General features: G+C 48.5%; 8 protein-coding genes across 8 annotated transcripts; 3 read left to right on the top strand and 5 right to left on the bottom strand.

The window, feature by feature from the left end:
- Positions 1-135: 135 nt before the first annotated feature.
- Positions 136-1,954, bottom strand: ANOM_004934 (rRNA-processing FCF1 family protein; the record flags this gene model as incomplete). Its single annotated transcript, XM_015550191.1, has 5 exons — positions 1,872-1,954; positions 1,569-1,801; positions 1,347-1,512; positions 1,155-1,291; positions 136-562 (listed from the first exon to the last, which is right to left on the bottom strand). Coding segments are annotated over exons 1-5 (999 nt in total), but the record flags the coding sequence as incomplete, so codon positions are not given.
- A 442-nt stretch (positions 1,955-2,396) lies between these two features.
- Positions 2,397-3,801, top strand: ANOM_004933 (uncharacterized protein; the record flags this gene model as incomplete). Its single annotated transcript, XM_015550190.1, has 4 exons — positions 2,397-2,605; positions 2,718-2,988; positions 3,142-3,273; positions 3,337-3,801. Coding segments are annotated over 4 exons (1,077 nt in total), but the record flags the coding sequence as incomplete, so codon positions are not given.
- Positions 3,802-6,463: 2,662 nt separating this feature from the next.
- ANOM_004932 (quinate permease) lies at positions 6,464-9,213 on the bottom strand (the record flags this gene model as incomplete). The annotated part of the gene is made up of 6 exons (XM_015550189.1): positions 6,464-6,619; positions 6,671-7,095; positions 7,148-7,544; positions 7,607-8,025; positions 8,073-8,150; positions 8,643-9,213. 6 exons carry the CDS (start codon positions 9,211-9,213, stop codon positions 6,464-6,466), a joined length of 2,046 nt encoding a protein of 681 aa, XP_015407750.1.
- Positions 9,214-10,076: 863 nt separating this feature from the next.
- Positions 10,077-10,747, top strand: ANOM_004931 (uncharacterized protein; the record flags this gene model as incomplete). The annotated part of the gene is made up of 2 exons (XM_015550188.1): positions 10,077-10,193; positions 10,247-10,747. The coding sequence occupies 2 exons, from the start codon at positions 10,077-10,079 to the stop codon at positions 10,745-10,747; spliced, it is 618 nt and encodes a 205-aa protein (XP_015407751.1).
- Positions 10,748-11,833: 1,086 nt separating this feature from the next.
- Positions 11,834-12,211, bottom strand: ANOM_004930 (uncharacterized protein; the record flags this gene model as incomplete). Its single annotated transcript, XM_015550187.1, has 1 exon — positions 11,834-12,211. The coding sequence occupies one exon, from the start codon at positions 12,209-12,211 to the stop codon at positions 11,834-11,836; it is 378 nt and encodes a 125-aa protein (XP_015407752.1).
- A 2,410-nt stretch (positions 12,212-14,621) lies between these two features.
- ANOM_004929 (uncharacterized protein) lies at positions 14,622-15,935 on the bottom strand (the record flags this gene model as incomplete). The annotated part of the gene is made up of 2 exons (XM_015550186.1): positions 14,622-15,160; positions 15,239-15,935. The coding sequence occupies 2 exons, from the start codon at positions 15,933-15,935 to the stop codon at positions 14,622-14,624; spliced, it is 1,236 nt and encodes a 411-aa protein (XP_015407764.1).
- Positions 15,936-16,737: 802 nt separating this feature from the next.
- On the bottom strand, positions 16,738-19,634 carry ANOM_004928 (uncharacterized protein; the record flags this gene model as incomplete). The annotated part of the gene is made up of 5 exons (XM_015550185.1): positions 16,738-18,059; positions 18,142-18,296; positions 18,516-18,734; positions 18,853-19,246; positions 19,301-19,634. The coding sequence occupies 5 exons, from the start codon at positions 19,632-19,634 to the stop codon at positions 16,738-16,740; spliced, it is 2,424 nt and encodes an 807-aa protein (XP_015407763.1).
- Positions 19,635-20,120: 486 nt separating this feature from the next.
- Positions 20,121-21,557, top strand: ANOM_004927 (flavin-containing monooxygenase; the record flags this gene model as incomplete). Its single annotated transcript, XM_015550184.1, has 1 exon — positions 20,121-21,557. The coding sequence occupies one exon, from the start codon at positions 20,121-20,123 to the stop codon at positions 21,555-21,557; it is 1,437 nt and encodes a 478-aa protein (XP_015407768.1).
- Between the last annotated feature and the right edge of the window lie 3,112 nt (positions 21,558-24,669).

Genomic DNA, 24,669 nt, shown 5'->3' with positions numbered 1-24,669 from the left:
CCCAAACCCCAGCCCTGAACAATTCACCACCGTCTTCACATTCGGGGCTAGATAAAACGCCTCCTTCGGATCAATCACCGTATATTCCCTAGCAACTCCACCCCCCAGAACAAACTTCCGCAATAGATACGCACAGTATACCGGCGAGTTAATCGCGACCGTATCGTATCGAACGCCCCATCTCACACCCGCGGGACATTCGTCTCTCCCCAGGCGCCGGAACCCGTCCAGATGGCCGTAGCTTTCTCGGACGCTCTGTTCGTCCAGATATTCTGCCGGCGGGTTCTCGAGGTGCTCGATCCCTTCTACCACTGCTACGCCCGAGGAGACGTCGCTTGAGGCCAGCTGTTTGAGGTAGCGGTAGGTTTCTTTGGCTTGGGTTTCTTCGCGGACGGCCTGCGGCGTGGAACCAGGTACCGGTCGGTAGTGTGCGCCTGCCCATGGGGAGGCGTAGTTTAGGGACGTGGTGTTGGGGAAGTCGCGCGCAATGAGGTGGATGGATTGGTTGCGATTGAGCGTTTCTTGGATACGGAGAGCTGTTGTGAGGCCGATTACCCCGGCGCTTTTGTTTGGGAGTTAGATTTGGAGAGCTGGTTTTGGGTTGTGGAGGTTGGTATAGATTAATGGTGAAAGGACGTACCCGATTACTACGATTGTTTCTTTTTCGGGCATTTTGATTTAGGGAGATTGTTTGGTGAAATGGATTAAATTGGATTGTCAATTGAGGGAGGTGTATATAAATCTGTCTTGGGTAAAGGATAAGGCTGACCCCGCATATACATTGATGGGGTATTTATATCTTTAATCGAGTCTAGATCTATGAGAAAATGCCGCAGTTGAGTCATCTTGCTGGCGTATTTTGACCATCTCCACTCTGGGTATACCAATGGTATCAAATTATCATCATTGAAGTCGTATACAGCCTTGCTAGTTACATTCAGTGTCCTCCGTAGCTGAGTCCTGAAACCGCTCCTCCGCAGATAATCCAAGCGAGTCCGCGGCGGTATTGGATTGATGATGGATTCCGCCGATAAGGATCTGCCGATATCGCAGGATTGGAGTCGGATTTGCAATCCTCTGGTCCGACCGTCCCAACCAGATGTGGAATCCGTAGTTGTCAACACGAGATCTTCTAGACCCTTGCACATGCTCACTCAAAGTGGTCAGGCAGCCTCTCAATCACGTATTTCGCTCTTGCGACCTTCATAATCGGCACACCGGGAATCTTGCGAATCCGGCGAACGAGGTCCTTATCGTTCGTCGCCACGATGTAGATTCTGTGTTTTGTGATCTTCGACTCAGTTAGACCATGTCATCCTATAGCTTACGAACGATCCAAAACTCACCCGATCAACTAAACAGTCATCCGCATATGTACCGGGGTGATCACACCGCACGCGCGCCCATCTCGGATCCTTAGCCACCCTCAGCGCCAACCGGAACTTATCGCCCAACTTCTCTAATTCCGCAATCGTACAATCCGTAAACGTCGGGATACACTTCGCATATAGCCTATCGAGAATCAGCCATCGCCACCGCAACCACCGTATGGTAGCATCGCAACGCACAGGTCCATCATAGATTTCAGCATATCCGTCTTCGCGCGAATAGAGTGCGACACAAAGTTGGTATCCACCAGCACATGGTAGGGGGGTCCGAGGGCCGTGTTGGCGGCGAAGAACATATTCGACGGAGCTTGGGGAATCGCCCGGACGACCTCGTCGCCCTTGGCCTTGTCTTGCTTTGGGGCGTTGTTGTCTTTCTTGGCGCGGTCATCGTGCTTTTTGATCGCCCGTTTGACCTGGTTTCATGTTTGGGATTAGTTTTGGTGATTTTCTGGTGGGTTTGATACGGCGGTTGGAATTGCGTACCTGGGCGAACTTGCGGGTTTTCTTTTGGACACCCATTTCGACGGAGGATAATTAATAGAGATGCGGACTTGGGGTATAGGGAGGAGGAAGATGCGATTAAACAAGGTATATGGCAATCATTAAATCATTAGCAGGCGGCTGTTGGTTTGATGCTGTCGGCTTTTCACTTTCATCGCTGTTGAAAATGTCGACCGGACCGATGTTTTGCCGACGTTATCTTATCGGGGCGTGGACACCTTGAGGGTAAGGCATTGTTTAATATTTTTAATATTTCCCGCTACATTCAATGCTTCTAAACTACTGTCCCTCCTGCAACACTCAGCAAGCACTTTACCAAACGCACATAGCTCTGTATACTACTACGAATTGCAAGGAGCGACTGGTGAATTTAAAGGCAGAATACATGTTCTGCGATCGCCACGCCACCTAGTAGTGCCAAATCAGGTCCCAGGCAGGCCTGCTGGGTATCCGAAAATACACAGTACAAGTCTAGTAGATCTAGACTGAGTATACGGCGTACACAGCGCAATTCCGAGCCTCACATCACTTCCCATTGAGATTCTCTACCGGATCATCCGTTACATAGATCCAGACGAGCTCGAAGAGGTACGCCTCGTATGCTGTTCCCTAAACGAGATCAGCAAACCACAGTTTTTTGAATGCTGGGAAGTTGTACCACCAGAGAGGAGCTGCGACCATTTTACCAAGGTCGTTGAGCATGGTTGTGGAAACATGTGAAAAAGGTCTTTTTCAACCTGCGGATCCTCTTTGGCGTTAGTTTCCCTTCCCTGTACATCCTTTGGGCAAGGAAACTAACATATGCACCCAGTTTTTAGGTTATCATAGGCTCAAGTTCCCCTATGGGATCCCAGATGAGCATGAAGAGAAACCCTTTCGCAAATGCCTAGAGCTGTTCCATCGTCTTAAGGGGCTTCCACGACTCCAGAGCGTGGCACTTCGCTTCCCGGGGAGTGTTGGACGTTGGGATTTGTCTAAGATGCTGGAATGCCGCTCAGTCGTGATCAATGAGTTCATGTCGGGGATTGCAGCGCTGCCTGAACCGCCACGGGAACTCATCTTTCAAAACTTCCAGGATGTGAACGAGCCCAACCCCGACGTGGCGGAGAGAGAAAATCCAGAATGTCCTAAAGAATCTGCGTTCGCTCCGCCTAGACCTCGCCCATTATAGCAGCAGCGACCCAGAGTCTTCTGCACACGTTTGTACTCACGTTTCATCGCTACCTACCATAGGCTAACCTGCTGCTAATAGACAGACGAAACCCAGCGTTTCTTTTCCGCGATCCCGTCCTTCTGGCTGAAGCCCGCTCTCCAAAATCTAGAAGAGCTCGGCCTCGGCCAGGAAAATTTCTGGGGCTACTACCCAAAGCTTGATCTCCGTGGTGTACATTTCCCACGATTGAGGATTCTCCAATTGACCAGATGTACTTTCGTCCACGACTCCTAGCTAGACTGGATCCTCAGTCACCGCAACACTCTCACCGAACTCAGCTTATACGTCTGCGCCATCGTCTGGGATATCAAGGAAACAGCTGATAAAGAAATGGCCTACCTGGATCTGGATAGTTACACGACCCGTACTGGAACACGGCGAAGTCGCTACGCAACCTACGACAAACGATGGCACGATTATTTCAAATCTTTCCAAGACCTGCCGCACCGCCAGCGTTTCCAATACGCGGGTGATGAAGGGTATACTCCATTCGCAGAGGAGGAACCCACCGAGTTAGGTATGCACCAAGCAAGCTACATGCTTTATAGGTCAAATGGTTATGAAGAACCATTTTTGTACCGTGAAGACTCGGGGCGCGACCTGATCTTCGCGGGGGAATGGATAATAGAGGATGAGAAGAGCTTGGAGGAGCTCTATGCGAAGCTTGGTTACAAATACGCGATCGATGATGAGGAAAAGGTAAGACGTGGTAAGGAAAATCTCAGGTGAGCTGATGTAGACCTGGATCCAAGTACTGGTAGATCCAGATCTTCCTCATCCACGTAATGTATTTCCAAATAAAAACCACCGTATCAGGGCAGAACCCCTCCCTGCGAGATCTACATCCAACTTCCCTGGTAATACGTATTCCGGACCAGTCCAGAACCGATCCCCCCGATTGGCGCAGTAAGCCAGATTAAGAACTTACGAAACCACTTTAAGATCTGCCTAGTCCGATAAGCATGCGTCATCGTGTTCGTGGCAATCTCACGGCGTTCATGAACCAGTCCACGGCCAAGCCCGAGAGTCCGCGTACACGGGCAAGGAACACCATCCATTGCGATCGGGTTGTTTCTCTCCCGAGGCCGAAACCTAAGCCCTACTTCCTAGTTGTACGAGGTATTGTGTTTCCGGACAGGAGCTCAGGCCCTCTGCATATGAAGGGATTGTCTGGGATGAGTTACGTAAAGAGTTCTTGGGGGTCAGTGTTAGAGTGGTAAGGGTCTCTAATGAGGGTTTTGGCAGGTTGCGAACTGTTGTTTTGTGGGGGATGGCGATCTTTAGGATTGGGGGTTTGGGGCGATATGTTATAGTCTTGTAGATACCGGTGGTGATATCGGCCTGCACATTACAGTGTCTACAATAGAGTATAGTAGTGTAGGCTGTTCCTGTCAGACGGTAGAGAGACAACATAGCTTCATATCTGGGTATATTATCCGAAGGGGTGGCTAACATTGCATCGCGTCACATCCTGATCTGGACCAACATGCATCCGCCATGTCTAACGCGTTCGAACTGAAAGCTACCCAAACATGTATACAGGGGAACCTATGCTCTACAAATCACAAGATAATCCGTTGCCAAAACAGCTGCTCTGAACGCGTAATTGAGACCACGGAGCTGCCCAGCAAGTCCCTGACCAGGTATCAACACATACACTCGATCTGGAAGATAAATAGCCCCCTTCTCCCCCCTCCATCGAGACCAAATCCATCACCAACAACCGCATCCTCTCAACCCTCCAAAGTAACTCCGGACCAGCCCTCAAAGTCATCCCAAGATGAAGCTCCCTGCCTTCCTGATCCTCCTTCTCCTCGGCGGTGCCATCGCGGCTCCCACCGTAAGTCACTCCCCCTCAGCTCTACGATCTACATCTATCTAACCCCAGCACAGGACGTCTCAGGCAAGGAGCCCGATTACGAGGTCTGCAAACTACCCCCCGACCACAAGGGCAGGTTCATCTCGGACACGATGGCGTCTTGCGGGAGTTCGACGGTGAGCTGAAGGTCAAGGCCTTCTGGCCTCTCAGCCCCAAGCAGATCAAGGAGTTCCATGACCGCTTCCCCAAGGAGGAGCGGGAGAGACTGCACAAGGCGTTTGAGGGCGTCGATGGCTGGAATGTAAAGGATATCGAGAAACTTCTGTATCCGGACGAGAAATACTGGCCTAAGCTTGAAGGCCATGAGAAGGAGAAGAAAGACAAGTGGAGGCGAGGAGGCGGGGAATGGTGGGATAAGGACGGGCATGACGGAAAGGACGGACACGATGGGCACGATGGAGACGATGGATACTATGGACATGACGGAAAGGACGGACATGGCGAGTATGACGGCCATGACGGAAAGGATGGAAAGGACGGGCATGATGGACATGATGGACACGACGGAAAGGACGGGTATGACGGACACGATGGGCATGACGGAAAGGACGGGCATGATGGACATGAGAAGTGGGAAAAGGAGGTGGAACAAAGAGAAAGAGAGGAGCACGAGAAAGTAGAGAGGGAGAGGTATGAGAAAGAAAGGAAGGAGAAGGAGGCCAGGGAGAGGTGGGAGAAAGAAAAGTACGAACGGGAAGCCAAGGAAAGGGAGAGACACGAGAAGGAAAGGATAGAGAAAGAGAAGCAGAGAGGAGAGGCAGGAACGCGAGAGGCAAGAGAGGGAGAAATGGGAAAAGGAGAAGGCACGACAGGAGAAGGAGAAGGCTGAACTGGAACGACAAAAGCACGAGAAGGCAGAGCATGAAGAGAGAGAGCGGCAAAAGGAACAGAGAGAGAAGGATTGGGAGAAGCATGAGAAGGAGGAAAAGCAACATGAGCAATTGGAAAAGGAAGAGAAAGAAAGACAGAAGAAGGAAGAGTTGGAGAGGGAGGAGAAGGAACACAAGGAAAAGGAAAAGGGAGAGTGGAAGAAGGAAGAGGAGCATGAAAAGAAGGGAGGATGGCCCGAATGGCCCAAGTGGCCCAAGAAGGAGGAGCACGACAAGGACTGCTAGAAGCATGGTGAGTGAGGGAGCAGGGCATGAAGAAGGGGTTCTGTCGCTACTGAGTGTTGCTTACAGCCCTCGGGCATAGGTTGAGCACTTATGCTGGGATATGATTCTGCTTGGTGGGCACAAGTAATTGGTCAAGTTGTGGGAGATTGCGACTTTCGGTTTTTCTGGACTTTGTTCATCTCGTCACTCATTTGGCTTCGTGATATTTTGTTTGTAATCTTGTGAACTATGATTTCCACACTCCTAATAGGTTTCTTGAGCACCGTCGGATCTAGTCTATCTCTATCCAAAAGATGATGTTATACCTTGATGCCTAGCATATCATTCGTAGTATCTAAGGGAAAACAGAGGAGCCATGGCCTACAGTTCATGAGATCAGTATGTTCGCCTCCTCAAGATTCCGCCTAGCGGTCTCTGGGAGTCGAAAATAAACCCATACTAAGCCCAATATTGTAACCGCAGCAAAGAGCCAGAATGTCCCCTCAGGCTGTAGTGCATGGTCGAGCAACATGGACGGAACTGCCTAAGGTTATGTTAGCGATCTACATGCGGTTCCAGCGCTAAAGAACTGTACCTTAGACAGACCATATCGATTGGCAAAATGGAAGCACATGAGTGCACTGGACCCTACTGTTCTCACAGATAGTGGGAGAATCTCCGCGTTTATAAGGTACTGAATCGAGTTCCACCCCAGGGCCCAGCCCACACCCGTGAGATAGAGACAGACGATGGCAACGATGGCTGCATTGTGCTCTGAATTTGAACTAATGGGGTGGGTGGATGGCAATGCGACGGTTAGATAGATGGCAATGTAGAACATAGCTATGAATTGAATGATAATTCCTGTAATCAGAGGGCGTTTTCGTCCGGTATAGTCAATCAGAAACACTGTGCATATAAGCGACGCAACAAATTTGACGGCACCTAAAATGGCGGTGCACAGGAGCTTCTGGGACTGGCCCGTCTCCCCGAGAAGTGAGAAGAGCTTCGGGGCATAGGCTGCACAATAGTTGGTTATTGTTCATTTATTTTATCCGGCCTCAACACTCACTGGTAACGGAAGTGGCACCAGACCACTGGCTCAGGACCTGAGTGATCGCCAAAAATGCCAATCTTGATAGATTGGATTTGTCTGTGATAAGTTGCTTTAGAGCCCTGCCCAAGCGCTGGATGCTCGTCCCTACTGGTGTGTCTCCCATTTGATTAAGAATGCCTTCGAATTCGTGCTGAATGCGTGGGTCGTGTATTGGTATATTCCACAGCCGACTTAGGGCCTGGGTACCGTCGGCAAAGCGCCCGGCTTTACATAGATATCGGGGACTCTCCTCACAGAAGAACGACGAAAGCAGAAGCATGCCAGAAACTAAAATCTGGATAGACTGTGGGATTATCCATTGCTTTGAGCTGTTGTTGGAGATGTGCATGGTCGTTCCCCAGCTTGAAAAATACTAGATTGATCCCGGTTAGTCACCGTAGTCGAGTCTATCGTGAATGATGAGAGAATGCTAACCCCTATCATAATCCCCATGTACTCAGACGTAGCAAATGTGCAGACCATAAGTCCTCGGAGCGACGGGGTAGCCACCTCAGAGAGATAGATGGGTACGACGACCCCGGCTTGTCCAATCCCTAACCCCATGATGAAGCGACCAGCATAGACCTGACCAATACTCCCCGCAGCTGTAATAACAATGATTACGCCAGCTGCCCACATAATACACAGCTGTCGCATGGTCCAGAGCATCCCGACGTGTTCGCACATAATAAAAGCCAATACTGCTCCAGGGATACTTCCGATATGGACCATAGAGGTTATATTGGAGAGCCGGTTGGCTTTCTCCGATGCGCTGAGGTCGGCATCCTCAAGGTGGAACTCATGAATAAAGGACGGTTGGGCCACTGTGGTCGATATGAGGCCTTCATCCAGTCCTGGAATTTGTCAAACGGTACTCTTGTAGAAAAGCCATGTAGCCTACCTCGAGCCATCCCAAGGAGTCCAAAGGAGAAAACTGCACATAACAGCTTTACCGTTAACGTTCGAAGAAACCGATCTGCTTCATCCTGACAGTCAATGAATAGTTTCATTCTATTTCTATTTCCTCCCTACGCCAAGATTATAAGCCAAGGCAAGGCTAGAGCTTTCATAATAATTTGCGCAGGAGAAGTGGACCCAAGGGGGGCCCCGGGTCAGCCCTACAGTAGGGCTGAGTTGGAATATCCTCAGGGGCGTGAGATATGATAGGACAGCCCCTTGGCATTAGATATCGCTAACTAATAACATGAATATCATTGGTCCAGCCCATCATCCTCCATGCTCTCCGTTGGTTGCCCCCGCCAAACCAACCAGGCAACAGCAATACAAGCCTTGCACAAAACTGCGGTCCAAAACGCCCCCATTAGTCCAGCCGGGCTCCTGGCCCACAGACCCCCCAGCATCGTCCCAAGCAGGAGACACACCACTGCCCCGCCACGTCGCCTGTTTTCCACTCCATGTAACATCGACAAGGGGGGAAGCTCTGGGCTAGAGAATAAGTCGCAATACACACTTGTCAACACCACGCTAGTGAGACCATTGAACTGCAGGGCGCGACTTGTCACTGCCTGACCACTACTCTGAAAAGCCACCAGCATCAGTGGAACAATAACCTTCCAGGTTAGAGGGGAGTCCCTAGAAGTTTGGTGGGTGGTCACAATCGTAGCAGCTGTGGCTACGCAGAGCATCTGGATGGTAAATGAAAGACAGAGCACCCAGCGCCTGCGAGGAGAGAACCGTCGGTGAAAAGAGGCAAAGCAGAATGAGCCCACACAAAAACTGGCGATTGAAGTTAATGCTCTGAGCCAGCGAGTGCTCTCATCGGCTCCCATGAGACCGAGTCCGAGGTAGACAGTGTTGCCGGTCTGCATGCTCACGAAAGAGCCCCAGACAAAGACAGCAGAGCTATCGAGCAGCCCAGTGATCACGTAGCAAAATAGAAGAATAAGGTCCCCATGGTTAGGATTTATGTCTGAGGTAAGATGGTTGATAAGTCTGTGGCGACGATATTTTTGGAGTGGAGTATCAGAATCGGCATCGTTTCCTAGTAACCGGTCGGTTTCGCGTGGAGTATGGGAATCCATTGCAATCTAGATAGGGAAAGCTTGGATAGAAATCAGAGCAATTGGGAGGAAAGTAAGATTATCCTGCGCATAAATCCTTCACGTTCCGTTCGCTTGGTGGTGGATCCGGTGGGAATTATCAGGAACGCGTCACTGTTAAGTTTTAACTCAGGCAGCCACAATTGGGGTCCCCAGGCACTCTTTTCAATTCACATGACTCCCCGCACCCTAATGCTTGTTGTATCTAGCGATCACGTGCGGATGTTGTAGAGATAGTACACATTTGCTTTTCCTATTTCTTTGTGTCTTGAATATTGATACAATAAGCTGGTATTTTCATAAATTCGCCGGGAAAGGTGAGTGTTGAGTAATTTGTAGGTGTTGTTTTAAAGCTCAAGTAACTCTTATTAGGGACATAGCTATGGTCCTGTATACCGTGAATGGGAACTATGATGATTCTGAAAAGTGGGACAATTTCGATTGGCATTCTGGGAGCGAGTAACGAGAAGGAAGAGGGACTACTGACTGCTGACTGGATTGTCCATCGATACTCTGTGTTTACGGGAACTTATTGGAGAGCAGTCGATATCACAGTCCTCGGGATTCACTGTTCTCGCCTAGGTCCCATCCCTGCCTGGCCTACCCTGCCCATTAGTGAATCTGAGCAAGTCGTCATGTCTTTGATAAGTTCTAATTCATTTTCATCATGGCAGTGGCTAAAGTTGACTTGGTATGAGTGAAAGCGGAGGCCAAGGTGCTCCCTCCCAATAGATATCTCGTCATTATCAACCAACTGGTGTATTTGCTGAACACCCTGGACAAACCATGGGGACTTGATAAAAAGCGGATGGGAGTTGGACAAATCGAGAGACCCGCAGGAAGCAATGGCCCATGGGCTTCTGGAGGACATCTACGAGGAACTAAACTTTGATGCAAACCAAATCAAGATGATAAAAGTTGATCAATCACTACCCGTAACCATTGACAGTAAAGCATATGAGGTAGGCAGTCTTCCCATTCTTGATTATTGTTATCACCTACTGACAGCCTTTAGGAATCTGGACTGGAATATAAGAGTCTGTTCAATGCAGATGCCGGACTGGTTGTGGTGGACAATGCTATCAGCCAGGAGCATGCGAAGAGAAAAGGAACACCCATGGAAGATGTTGTGCCCCTAAGGCAGTGGTCCGATGTGACATTTCTCCTCCGGGAGAGATTTACCAAGGGTGCTCCCGGGGGATTGCGGCATATGTTTCAAAGTATAGTCATCAACGAACAGTCGTTGAGTACTATGCGGCAAGCCGTTGGTGAGGCAGATAACTTCGACGACTGGGAGAAGTATTCGCCAATGCAGAAGAACGGGAGAACCTTCCGGCCAGGCTCTGATGAGTACTATGCGCTGCTCTACTGTCCGAATGGTCGTGGTATTGGCTGGCTGTTGACTCAACATAAGGCCCAACTAGGTCTTCTGACAGTTTCCTCAATTACGGTATTTGGAGCGGATGGCGAAGCGATGCTGTACTTTAAGATTGACCCCGCTGAACAAAACGATTAAACAGGGGGTAACATTATCTGCGGTTTATTAGAACCACAGAGGGTTGATTTTGTATCTAGATGCTAGAATTACATTTTCGATTGAATTAGTTGCCTTGAGAATCCAGTTGTTTCTACCTCCGTGTATGGCTAAAAAGGACATCAATTTCAGTGCAGCATTTTGTACTCGATGCGGTAGAGTACGGTGAATAGAGTGTAAGAAGTATTTGTAATTTGGAAGCAGCCCTTTGGACATTTTCATGGAACACTAGGAAAATGTATAATAGATCTGATTCTTAGTCTTGGAATTGAGCACCTGCTTCAATAGCGGACTGCCGTCTTAGCAGTTCCTCCCAATCCTCTTTGGTGAATATAGAGGACCACGCGAACCATATTCGGTGTGAAATCAATCTACTTGGAAAGCCCAGGGCGTCCATTCTGGCACCATCCCAGAATACAAGGCCATATGGACGAAAGACCGACAGACTGAGGCCTTTGAGGGGCGATCTAGGATCGTATTTACACGACCATAAACACCGCATACCCCTGGACGATCGCCTGTTGTTCAGGTCGTTGTCCATAATATCTGAGATGTCCATTTGCGCAGTTATCACAGTTGTATAGCATTGACAACAATGGCTATAATCCTCCGAAACCTTGGCAGATAGCAACCAGGAATATATATTTTCACGTCCGTCCGCCTGTTGATCTAGCCAGTGAAGAAGAGTTGCTATCTGCTCCTCCTGGCCTTCGGCAGAGCGCTCCCAGAGGACTTTCCTCCAAAACATTTCCACATTGTTGTCCAACAAAGCGCTGACAGTCTCACCGTCTTCGATGGCCAGAGAACATTCAACATATTTTTCCCGCAGCTCATAAAAAAGAACAATACATAAGAAACTACTGAGTAGCCTTTGCTCCTCAACCCATGTCGGTGGGCCAATATCAACAGGGGTGTATGGAATACCACGCTGGGGACGTCGGCTGAGATCAAGTACCGGGCGTGTAGAGTAAAATAAGGTTTTGCGAGGCAAATGCTCTAGCTGCAGCTGGAGGCACCTTTTGATTGTAGAATGGAAATATGCGTGGATAAGACATCGCAGTCGAGGTATTAGGCGAAGGAGCGATATAGAATAGCCGAGGGTGTTGACGGAGATGTTGTCTTGAGATTAGAAGGGTATCCAAGGCGACGCTCTTGAACGTAATGTAAAATGCCAAGGATATCCGTATCTAGTTCCTGCATTGGAGTCCAGACGAGGATAATGAGTCGTATGATATCCTGAACATGTGGCGCCAGCCCCCTTTCGCGGACCGGATTGTCGATAATCGCATCCACGATCAGGGCAAAAAGATCATTATTCTGGTGTAAAAATCCCGCAATATCCGGTGACGCCTTGCAGAGGCTATGCAGCGCTGGTAGACTGGGAAGGTTTGATAGGATCCTTCGCAGGACAAACCAGGGAAGTCGGCCGAATGGATCGGTACCCATTTCTTTTGCTTTCGCTATGGATCTGAAAATGGACGGAATATTTTCGGTAATGAGAGATGAGAGTATCCGTTAATAATCCCTATTCAGTCCCAAGTTAGGCGATGAGACCAAGAGCAGTTGAAATATGTTGCCTCGTACAGGAAGGAGGCTCATTTTAATCTCCCACGGCTGACCGGAATATGGAGTATGTGGGCGGTGCCAAGCGAGCCGGCCCCGGAACCATCTCTTTAGTTCAAGTCGCTAAGGTAAATGGAAGTGAAACATCAACTCCAGCAGGGTAGCATTGTAGCTTTTAGTGCCTGCCAATAGTTCAAGGTAATTTCCGTTCGTTCCGCCGTAGTAGGGTTTGATTGCCTCTCCAACGCTCTAGCTAGCTAGCAGTAGGCAACAGGTGGGATCTGAAAATATACTTGACAAGACCCTACATAGTTGTCGACAGTTTTCGTTCCTTTCTGTCTATTCCGGTTCCCTTTTTCCTTCTTCCATTCCCCCATACTGCCCCAGAAACCTATCTGTCTTGAGAATGTTGTTCACAACTTCGCTTCGACACCTAGCAGCCATCTTGTGCTCTTTGACTCTGGCGACAGCATCGGCTGACTGTCTCTCGGAGCTGACTTACAACGAGTTGCATCATTCAATGGGGCACCCATCGCCTTCAAGTACGGATTGCTCAACGCCACAGCCTGTGGACAGTACTGTGAGAGAGTCAAGGGATGTCAGGCATGGTCGTATGTTGAAGGGGGCGGCGAATGCGATCTATATTCCTCACCAGCTCTTTCCACCACCGTCATCCATCAGTTTGCTCATGGACATTGTTCCGACAGCCCCGCTGAGCAGAACTAGCACATGCGAGCTGTTGTCGGGTCATCCTGGAAGACAGCAGACAAATCAATATCATTGATCTCGGAATCGTGTCAAAGTCATTCAATTCGTATGTTCCTGCGCACCTTGGATTGTTTGAGTCACTAATATCTTTCAAAAATATTGCTAACCCTCAACCATAGCCCCCCTTCTGTGTCCTGAGTTGCGGAGCCCATGGGTTCCTTCATTGCAAATGTTTTCTTTCATGTTTCCTTTACACTTTCTTTCGCTAGTTTCTAAGCATACTATCCTACTCAATAATCATATTCAATGCCATAGCGATAGATAGTACGACGCTGGTCTGTTGTGTTGGTGACCACTCCTCGATATTAGTATCAGATACATCTAGTACTAAATGAGTTGTTTTGTGGAAACAAATCATTGCCTCTAAGCTCAATGATGAGTAGTTAATGTATTGGATCTGGCCAATACAACGGACACGGACAAGTCCTCGAGACATAAAATCATCTGAAGTGTACTTTCTCTCGTGTTCTATCCTAAAATGACATTGCACAGCGTGAGGATTTGCAACAGCTTCATTCTCCTGCCCGCTTGTCCAGTCTTCACGACTGCCAGCACCGCCCGCTGAGGTCTCTCATAGAACCATATTCATTCTAGAAAACGTGGAACAGAGTGGAAAAGAGCATTGTCTACTCATATCGGTCCCTCCGTTTATGAAAACTGTTCTGATGAAGACGATTATCAGTGCTGAGTTAATGTAGTATATACCCCACGATATATTATGCGTATATCTTGATTCTTCTTCAAATTTAATGTTTGTATGTCGAGTCGAGAATGACCTTGTTTGCTTGCTCTTCTTGTCCCCATAACATCTAGACTCTATTCAAGGAATTCTTTTCAATTAATATCTATATAGGTCTGCTAATTTTGTATCACAGATACTTTAAGCTCTACTACTTTAAGCTCTACAAAGAATTCTTGAATTGGGTTCATCATAACAAGAATAGACTTCAAGGTATAGCCATCTACCACAATGCTGAAGGAGCTATTCAACAAAATCCTCAAATATGTTTAAATGTGCCAATCCTTGTAGACCCGCAATAGCAGAATGCTATTCTGGCAGCATTCCAGGAGACTTTGGTATGACAAGCCCCTCTGGAAATGGGAAATTTGGGCAAGTACAGTATCAACATAGACGAAATAACATCACTTCATCTCCTTACCTGGAAAAATACTTTTCGGTCTCACCCCACTACAATCAAGCAACCTTGCCTCGCCAGACCATGCAACAGCAGGTTATCACATGAGGCCCTCAACAAAAGCTAGAGTCCTCGATATCTTAGACTGGTTCAAGGATGTATTCATTATCGACGCAACGGAAGCAGGTTATATCAGGAACAAGGAGGCGGTCGCAGCGAAACACGAGTCGTGGCCGTAAAGTTTGGGTTAGAAGGACTATTATTACTGAAAGCCAGAGATAAGGGGGAAGAACGTTCATGAAATTGTTTAAATGGTCAGTGCATATCTCGTTAAATGTTCTGTATCTTGCTCAATTGACACAGTCTTTCCGCGATTTCATCGCGCTATGTCAGTTCCTCCAACTCCATAAAAGAGTGCCCCAGAGTCGGTCAACTAGCCAGCGTACAGGAAACCGTAAGGGGGAGATGCAGTGTGGCGCATAGGGGTACCAATCGTCGTCAGACATGATGCCTTGTACATTAGACAACTTGGTAGACTCGTAGTACTCAGGGTAGAAACCACCGTCCTCCCAGTCGATAGCCCCGGTGACCATGTAAAAGTCGGCATTCCCTGGGTCTTCTTGCACCACGATGTTGGATTTCTTCAAATCACCATGGCTAAATACGGAACCTTCTAGGGATTTGCTGTCTTCATCCAAGAAAGGCCGAAGTAACTTGACGTAGGAAGGACTGGCGCGATGCCTTGCCGAGAACTGCAGCTCGTCAAAACCCCTAGCTGTGGTTATGCCTTTGTACGCGAGAGTTTCCATAATGCGGTAGTCTTTGACTCCTTCTCCGCGTACGCCCTCAAGTTCAGTTCCGTCTTCCTGGTGTAATCTTCTGAGGCGAGAGAATATATCGCCCAGCTGTTTTTGTATGGATAGTTTACCTTCATGGGATAAGCGTGACCATACCTAGTGCAAGGCGATCCCTGGAACATATGACATAAACATGGCACCGATATTACCAAGCATGATGAGGCCATGAGGCTTAGGAATTGGTAAATCGGGGGCATTTTCAGCGAGATACTGGAGATTATGGTACTCAGTAAGATCTCGATTGCTGGGAAAGATCTTGATAACAATATCGTCACTGCATCTAACAACAGCACCAGTTCTAATCCTTAGTTCGAAAAGTCTGTCAGACTTCAAGATCAGGTCTTTCAGAGCAACTGAAAGGGGTACTTTCTCAGAAGAATCATCCGCCGCAAGATGTTGATTGGCGAGCGCCAACGCCTGGGCAGATAGTGGGTAGATGATGCTAGCAGTGTTTACAGCTTCAAGCCTTTCGCGAAGCGAGTCGCGCGGCGGTTCTGGCTGCTGCATTGGTGGGGACTTGTCTTCTTCCTTTGGCTTGGCCCATCTGTACTGGCGATCGTAGTCCGCGGGGAAAGCATCGCGCAAGTTGATTTCGGGTTGGGAATGTACCTGATCTTGGAGACAATAAACGGTTTTAAAGTTAAGCCGACTGGCCTCAGATAGACCCGTGAATTGATTAACACGATGTGCACTAATATATCTCGTCCCGACAATAGATAGAAGGTCTGCTGCGGGGTCCTTCTCCAGCGCCTGGCGGAAGGCTTCCATCAGATCGCGATTCCATGTTTCAGCGTCGACTCTATCGATGGGAAGGGACTTTTTCTTCTCCATCACCGCTACAGTCATTGGAGATTAGATACTGGTCTGATGAATGAGGGATGGGCAATATAAAAGAGGCGAGAATGTGAGAATCACACTAGGGATGCCGGTTCATGTGACTTTCATTACTAGTGATAACGAGGTGTTTCAATCTTCTTCTGTATAAGTATAAGTAGAAGAATAATACTAAGCTCCGCAAGTATACTGATACTGGCTGCAATTTACAGTCTGTAAATTTCTAAATTTACCCCTCAGGTGGTTTAGTGTGGACTTCAAATGATATATCGAATATCTTTGGGCCTCATCTGCTGACATTGTTATGAAGTGGCCCTTAGTTGAGCCTAGCCGCTGTATCCTTGATTGTTTTGTTAAAGAAGTAGGGCTGCTTGATCGTTTCTTTTGGGCCCTCTAGTGACATGTAGGAGCTCCTTCAGCCTTCTTCATAAGCTTGAGCTTTATCTTGAGGTGTCGGAGGCATACTAAGCTGCATGGGCCCTCAAGACGTCCAGGATGTGAATGTCAGAAGAGTATGCCTCGTCTTGAGAAGCAATGAGGCCCAAGCTCGAATTCTTGCCATATAACACGATACATGGTATATAAAGTGCATTCGCAGCATTCCCATGGGTATAATGAGCTTGGAAAGGTATAGAGTGCCCCTGTTCCCGTTGACATGTATTGTCGAAACGATCTGTTTTGGAAAAAACTGGATATGTTCGTTTTTACAAGTCACAAGGGATATGTGCACAGAGACGTTGGGTCTGGATGCCTCAAGCGAATTGGTAGGGCATAAGACGGAATCATGGTTTGGTACATATCGCGATGGTGGGCTTCATGGACTTGGAACAAATTCGGGACCGCTTTCTATGAGGTCAAACAGCGAGCCCTTGAATCCCGAACGCCGCTGAGCCCAGTAATAATGGTTGAAGGCAAACAAACTATCCACACAGGCTGGTCGAGTCCGAAGCCATGTCGAGCTCTCCCAGAGCCCTTCCAGCGAGATGGGAATTTCTAAAAGGGCAAGGAACAGGGGGAAAGAGGTATTTTGTAACTTAGTACCGGTGCCAGCATTCGCAAAGAATTGGGTTCTAGCTTCGAGGATATCATTGGCAAGGGCAGTTGCGGTCGCATCCTCAACGGTCAGCGGATACCGGAGTCGATGGATGAGAAGAAGACCAGCAGTTCGATACATCACTGCCTGTGTGCGCATTGATAATATCTCTATTTCGCTGTACGCTTCCAAACAGGTACCAGGGCTATCAGGGGACCAGCTCCGGATCTGGTGTTCAATGCCCTCAAGGATCGTTTCCTGGGCGGATCCATCTGCCAGACGATGACTAACGATACACAGATCGTAGAGGATCGGGAGCAGCGATGTACAGAGACCTGCCACTCGATCGACGATTCCCGCACGGTTGAACAGCGGTCGGATCACCGGTACCTGACGATGCAGCAGGCACCATACCGTGTCCCACAAGATGGGTGCGATCGCGATGGGTTCCATAAATCGGTTGCGAGCAATATCCGAATACCATGGGAGAACAAGGTACAAAGAGCATCGGAGAATTGAGATTGCTCCTGTGGATGTAACCAGGGAATCAAACGCAGCCAATGCCTGCCCCAACATGAGAACTGCGAGTGCGTCATGAGTATGTGCAATAACCGCATTTCTGAGCTTCCCTACGGACGCAGCGCCGCTTCTCACATCAACTTGATCGGCAGTGAGCAAGCCAAAACGGGCCCACGAGAGACCGCTAGTGATAGCAGTGAAGATTTCATCCAGCAGGCCCGGGGAATGAAGGTGGCAGTATTCCAGAGCTCGTTGGAAGTCCTCTGCAAACGTGAATCCAAACATATATATATCATTTAGAAGATAGAAATCCACAACCTCTAGGGGCCGAGGAAAACCCAAATGTGTGGACTCCGGAGACCGCTCGCCGGACTCCTTGACTGAGCTGGACTTGATTACGAGCTGGGGTTCCTCCCGAGCTTCCTCCTCAGGGCTACCCGCAGATAGGGCATAGTCCCATACGGCGAGGGACTCTTTCGCTACCCCAGGAAGCCCTTGTTTCGGCGGGCGCCCTCCACGTAGTTGCTGTCGGGAGACGGTGCAGGCAAGAGATGATTTCTCACACCGAACGCATATGGAGGAAGCTGGGCGTATCAAGCATCTCTTCTTTCTATTATAGCATTGATCGCAAGCTCTTTTCTGCATCATGAGCCTCCTTTCCATCACGATTAGACTCTGTAAGGCCGGAGTGGAGCAAGGGGAGTCTAGTTCCCATATAAGAAGCCGAGTTGCCGAGGCCTTTCGGAATCCGAACGGGTACGATGGAGACGTTGAAAAGCTTGGCAGTCTCCGCTCGTTTTCCGTCTGAGTCCTGAGAATGGCTGACCTGGAGCTACGTATGGGTCTATCAAGTGGCGACCGATGATCCTCTCCACTGGCGGAGGGTTTTTTCGATTTATGGGATAGCGGAATGCGGAGACAGCCAATAAAATAGAGCACTCGTTAACTACCCCGGACACGTGTTATTATCGACATCATGCACAAACGGTAAAAAACACCTGCCCAAGTCCAATCAACTCATGGCACCCTGCTAACTTTACGAGTTCGCCAGCTCCTGCTCCAGGCGCCGCAATCTGACCAAACCTTGCGAGGCATTATCTCGCAAGAGTTCCTGGATCCAGTTCGGAAGCCCGCGGATCATGGAAGCGAAGCCGTGAGACGAGGGAACAACGACCTGGCCCCCATTTCCGTTCACAAGCTGCTTCACCACTGCTTGGGAGACCTTTTCAGGTGTCATAATTGGCTGTCCAAACCGTGATCTGTGTTGGGTGATGTCATTGATCATGGGTGTCTGAACCCACAACGGGTGGATCACACTAATAGGCCTTTATTAGAGGCTGCCCGCTTTTAATCAGATATATGAGGGGGGGAACTAACCTTGTGCGCACTCTTCTTGAGCCATACCAGTGCTTGATCTCCTGGGTCAAACTTTCGTGGAAGGCAAGCGCCCCAGCTTTCGAACAAGCGTAGTCGGCCAACTCTCCTATGGCTACAAAGCTGGCCAAGCTGGCGATGTTCACGATGTGGCCATGGTCATTTTTGATCATACTAGGCAAGAACTCCTTCACAGTCCAGAAATGCGATAGAGCGTTGACCTCAAGGGTCAGGCGTATCTTCTCTTCCGGTTCGTCCAGGATGGTTCCCGCACAGCCAACACCGGCGTTGTTGATCAAAACCGTCGGATGACCATGATCTCTCCGTACCGTTGTAGCTGCCTCTTTGATTTCGGCAGAAGATGTAAGGTTGACCTTGTAGAAAAACACATTCGATGCTACATTGTCCGTTAGCGAATGTTCAGTGATACCCGTTGCTGAAGATCACGCACGCAAAGGAAACTTGGGTTCCTGAACATCAAAAATGATAATCTTAACTTTCAGCTTGGACAAGTCCTGCATTATCTGCTTCCCGATTCCACTGCTTCCTCCCGTCAGAAGTACCAACTCCTTAGATGCATCCCAAGGGCGCGCGTGGACCCAGTTGTTCTGTGCCCTTTGGGATAAGTATCTGTTGACAACTCTCAGCGACTGAATAGCTGCCACAAACGCGATTGCCTTGCGTACAAATGGACGCGACAGATAGTCCTGAGCATGAGGCGGTAGTTGGGAAAAGAGGGCTTGAGCCTTGTCCAAACAAAGCTGTAGCAGATGATTGGCAGACATATTGATTATTTGATAGGCAATAGTGTTGGTTCCTGTGATGAAGAGCCATGGCGATGGGTCGCTGTTGGTCTTTTTATAGCTCTTGCAGGCCTCGCTACTCCAACTTTTTTATCAAATAAACCTGGAACCACCGAGCCGAACCTAGGATAATCCTTCGCAAGTTTAAGTTCTACGTTTTGCATGTGGAGCCCAGGCGGAGGGTTTTTACCACTCTGGGGAAACCTAGAGCCATCTCAACGGCACCACCCCACTAACGAAGTATGAGGTCGGAATTTGTTGTACATGACCATGATGCGGATAACCGAAGATCTTGTAATTGGCCTCGGGGTGGAAAATACTAGTAGGAGGGTAAGGGGGGCATACTAGTGTTGATCCACCTGACTGTAGTCCTTCGCCGCATCTCTGCATATATATATCCCTACCCCAACGTATGATATGTAGCAACATTATACATTCATCCGACTTATATCCTATCTTTTCTTCAAGATGTTATCAACTTCATTTGATGTCCTCATTATCGGAGCGGGGATATCTGGCATCAATGCCGCCTATCGTCTCCAGACTGACTTCCCTGACTACCGCGTCGCCATCCTGGAGGCCCGGAACAACATCGGGGGCACTTGGGATCTTTTCCGCTATCCCGGCATTCGATCAGACTCTGACCTGTACACCTTTGGTTTCAAGTGGTTTCCATGGAATCAATCGAACCCCATCGCAGAAGGGGCGGACATCTTGAGGTATCTAGACGATGCGGCTACTGCATATGGCATCAAGCAGCATATCCGCCTCAATCATCGAGTAAAGGCAGCCAAATGGGACGGTCATGAGTGGAACCTCGACGTACAAAGCGGGGATACTTCAGAAACACTAAGCGCTCGCTTTGTAATATTTGCGACCGGCTACTACGATTACCACAACCCCTTGGAAGCCACAATTCCTGGGCTACAGAATTTCCAAGGGGAAGTGATTCATCCCCAGTTCTGGCCGGACAAATTCGATGCCCTAGGCAAAAGAATTATAGTTATTGGCAGTGGTGCGACCGCAGTGACACTTATACCGTCACTCGCAGAGGACTCTGAATCCGTGACGATGTTGCAGCGCAGCCCTACCTATCTTGCCTCCATCCCGAATGATCGCTTCAACACCACCTGGGCCAGACTATTACCAAGGTCAATGATGTACTATGTCCGTCGACTGTGGTATCTGGTGGTTCCCCAGTTGTTCTATCGCTTTTGTCATACCTTCCCAAACGCTGCGAGATCCATGCTGCAAAAGGGCATGAGGGCGCAACTGCCACCAAGTGTCCCTTTAGATCCCCATTTCGTACCTCGCTACAACCCTTGGGATCAAAGGCTCTGTGCCTGCCCAGACGGAGACTTCTTCAGGGCCGTAAGATCCACAAAAGCGAAGGTTGAGACGGGGGTGATTAAGATGGTTGATGGAGGCGGGATTCAATTGGCGTCTGGGAAACGACTCGACGCCGATGTTATCGTCACGGCGACTGGTTTAAGAATGCAATTCTTCGGTGGCATCCCCATATACATCCAAGGAGAGAGGCTGGATACGTCCGAAAAATACACGTGGAATGGCCTTATGCTCCAGGATCTCCCGAACGCAGCAATGGTGATGGGTTACGTGAACGCCTCATGGACGCTTGGGGCTGATATTGCCATGCAGCTTGTTTGTAAGATCCTGAAACACATGGCAGGCAATGGCTATTCAACTGCTATTCCTACTCTTGGGCATCAAGGTCAGCTGGGCATGAAGTCTGTGATGGGTCTCAGTTCCACTTACGTCAAGCGAGCAGCAAAGGAGCTGCCAAAGGCGTCAGACCAACGGCCGTGGGTGTCACGTACTGGTTACTTTTCCGATTTATACTTTGCAACATTTGGTAATATAAGAAAGGGTCTTGTTTTCTCCTAGTTATGAAACTCTAATCTGGCCCTATGGTGGAAGGGGCAAGGACTGCGCCCCTCATGTACCCTGGATATTACTGTCATTCTGTGAAGCTTCTTTCTTCATGCGCATTTTTATTCTGTCACATATTGGTGTGTATCAAGCGTCCTAGAGCCACTTGATTTGTATAGTTCGATTCAAGACACTACAACCTTTGATGAATTTTTAGTGATCTTGGCCCATGCATAGGTGATGAGGAAACCTGATCTCGTCTTGTAGGGTATACAGCCTCAGACTGGCTCATACTCTCCGGTTACTTACTCCGGACAGTACTGTAAATATACCCATCTGCTCAATGTGATCCGGGCTATAATATCCTCCCCTGAGTTGCCGGAATATTCAATCTTAGAACAGTACATTCTCGTAGACTGCCCCGCTCACTCTGGGGCTCACTTGGATTTTATTCATCAACAGCGAAGGATGCATGAGAACAGTTGAACAATGGTTGCTTTTAGTTTGGTTACCCAGTGGTCCTAGTAGTTTCTGTGATGGATAGGTTCATAAGAAAGGCTACTGCAGAGCGGCCGACCTCTTCGAACTATTTTTGACCTTGTCCATTTCATTTTACTCTGCCTGTGTGTGGTCCCTTGAGTCATTACAATGATATCATGTATCTTGATCTCTTTACTTTTAGATACAACAACAAAAACCAATTGAATCCATTCGGGTTTTCATTTTTATATGTCTTAGATCATATCGACTCTCCATGGTTGTCACACACCCCCCCAAAAAGTACAACAGATATATGGTCGCCTTATAGCAGTCAAGACGGGAATATGGGAGTGTTATGGGGCACGTAACGATACATTCAAGTCCAATGTTTTGGAAAGGGTTGTACCCACTGTGCAAGCAATGCAGGTGTTACGCCGTTGTCCGAAATGGAAGGGGAAAGACTGAAAAGGAGCGAACCCATCAAAAATTGCAAATCCACGGTAATTGTGGAATATAAGATCCTCTAAGCATCTACCTGAAGGTCAACAAGGCATTTTCACATGGCTAATGTTGTGGTTGCTGTAGTGATTTCCATTCAAAGAACGCAGTTCCTGCTTTTGTCTTTACCTTCACTGGTTGTGTCGTTGAACTGAATTCAATACCATAACAGCTATGACTGCTCATTGTCAACTATGTCGACGCGCCATTGCAGCGGCTAAGGCAAACTAAGATTGGCATGTCTGAAGTCTCTCCAGGCTAGACTCCGAACTCTTAGAAAAAAAAGTCTTGTAATTGAACATATCCTCCTTTCCTTCGGTCCCAGCAAGCGACAGTATACAATATGCCTCATACTATTTCCTATCGAGGATGTATCTATGAACTGTATTGCAATAAATGCAGTGGTCAAGGATCATACTATGATAATAGAAGGAGGCTTACACATCTGCCCTTTGATGAAAACATCGTCTATTCCAACTACACTGGGCTTCTAGGACTTGTCTATGATTAGCGTAGTTCCAACAGAGAGCAAATTGTCAGCTAAACTAGGTAACCCTTGAAGCTCTCTCGCGGTGAGCTGGTTCATGGTGAACAATAACTCATCGGAGTCGTCGTACAGCTTTCTGAGTGCAGCTGCGTTTTCACAACTACCATCGCCAGAGTATAATTATGTAATTCGAACCATTTCGTATAATTAGAGCTGGAATACTGAGCCTTACTATTCTGGAAGGAGGTTGATCTACAGTCTGGCTTTCCACCTATCATATAGCAGCTGGAATGGAAGAGATGTGAGTCTGTGAGTAGTGGACCACTCATATATCCAAAGGCAATCCGGGGAAGGCCCACCAGCTGGCTCACTCTATGATCTTCACGTACTTTTGCAAATGTTATCGCGAACGTGCTCTTGAGATGCACTTGAGAGGGCGGTCAAGGTCCAGACTCCTGTTTCTGGAATGGAGCTTCGCAAGACTCAATTTATTAGGGTTGTTACAAGGGTCACACTATTCCGTGTTCGTGAAAGTGGTCAATTTGACTTTCGTCGGAAGGTTCAAGAGGAGAGAACCAGAAGCTCCAATGGTTCGGTTACCTCAATGGCAGTGGATACAAATCATCAATTCTCTGTGCCATATCACATTGTACAATGATCCTTTATCACCATCGTAGCGGCCCTTGGTTTTTGGAATCGTGATTGCTACCCGCAGGAGCGAAGCGAAGTATCCCGCCATCACAATGCCGTTTCTTGATCACATCACATTGCATCCGAGATCAGATCACCTTGAGGGGTAACTACTATCAAGCATGCGTCATACCGGTATTGGCCCACTATCCGTATGTCCTCCGTCTTTCGACTCTGTATTTTCGAAATTGTTGTTGCTATTGTTTGAATTATATGTTCGGTCGATGCGGAACAGTGAGACAACAGCCCCCTGAATTAGGGCATGTCCTACATGGTCGGCTTAAAGCCTAGCTTGTATCACAGTCACGGTGATGGTGTATCGGCAGATAAGGCCTCCCTAGCTTGGGCGCTAAATGAATGTCTTGGAAAGTCGCTATCTTGAAGTTTAGAAGCCGTCGGTTGTTTTGAAACTGATCCGAGTGTCGTTGCGAGAGAACGCAGCAGGTCGACCAATCAAGCGCACTAGAAGATATGGAAGAGACAGATCTCTGACACTGATCTCCATTCTTGCTTTTTCCCGTCCAGGACTTTATAAAACCGAAAAGGTTCACTCCTCTGGTGCCTCCACGAGGCTCTGTGCCCAATATCACGACCAGGTAAGGGTGATAGCATGGTAGTGGAGTTTGTGTGGGCGGTTTAGAAGATATGATTTGGTGTTGCCGCGATTGCCCGTTGGGAGAAGGAAATTAGCACGAATCCCACCAATCCTTCGAGAGAATGAAGCGACAGGCAACAATCCAGTGAGGATGGTTTATCGTCCTGGACACGACAGATTTACGCGCCGAGGAGGTCACTTGAGGTGGAGTTGCGGACGGTGATTGGTGGGCGGAGGTGACGAGGGCTGCAGTGTGAAGAAACGCCCGCCTGCAGGTTGGAGGCCAATCAGCACCGCTGCATCACCTGGGATCACCTGCGATCACCTTACCTTGCCGCCGCTCCATCACTACTACCGTTTCTTCCTCCCTTCAACCC

The sequence above is a fragment of the Aspergillus nomiae genome, assembly GCF_001204775.2.
Source record: "Aspergillus nomiae NRRL 13137 chromosome Unknown contig00101, whole genome shotgun sequence".
In the NCBI taxonomy this organism is placed as follows: domain Eukaryota; kingdom Fungi; phylum Ascomycota; class Eurotiomycetes; order Eurotiales; family Aspergillaceae; genus Aspergillus; species Aspergillus nomiae.
The sequence above is the reverse complement of the archived record's forward strand: the minus strand, read 5'-3'. Positions and strand labels throughout refer to the sequence as shown.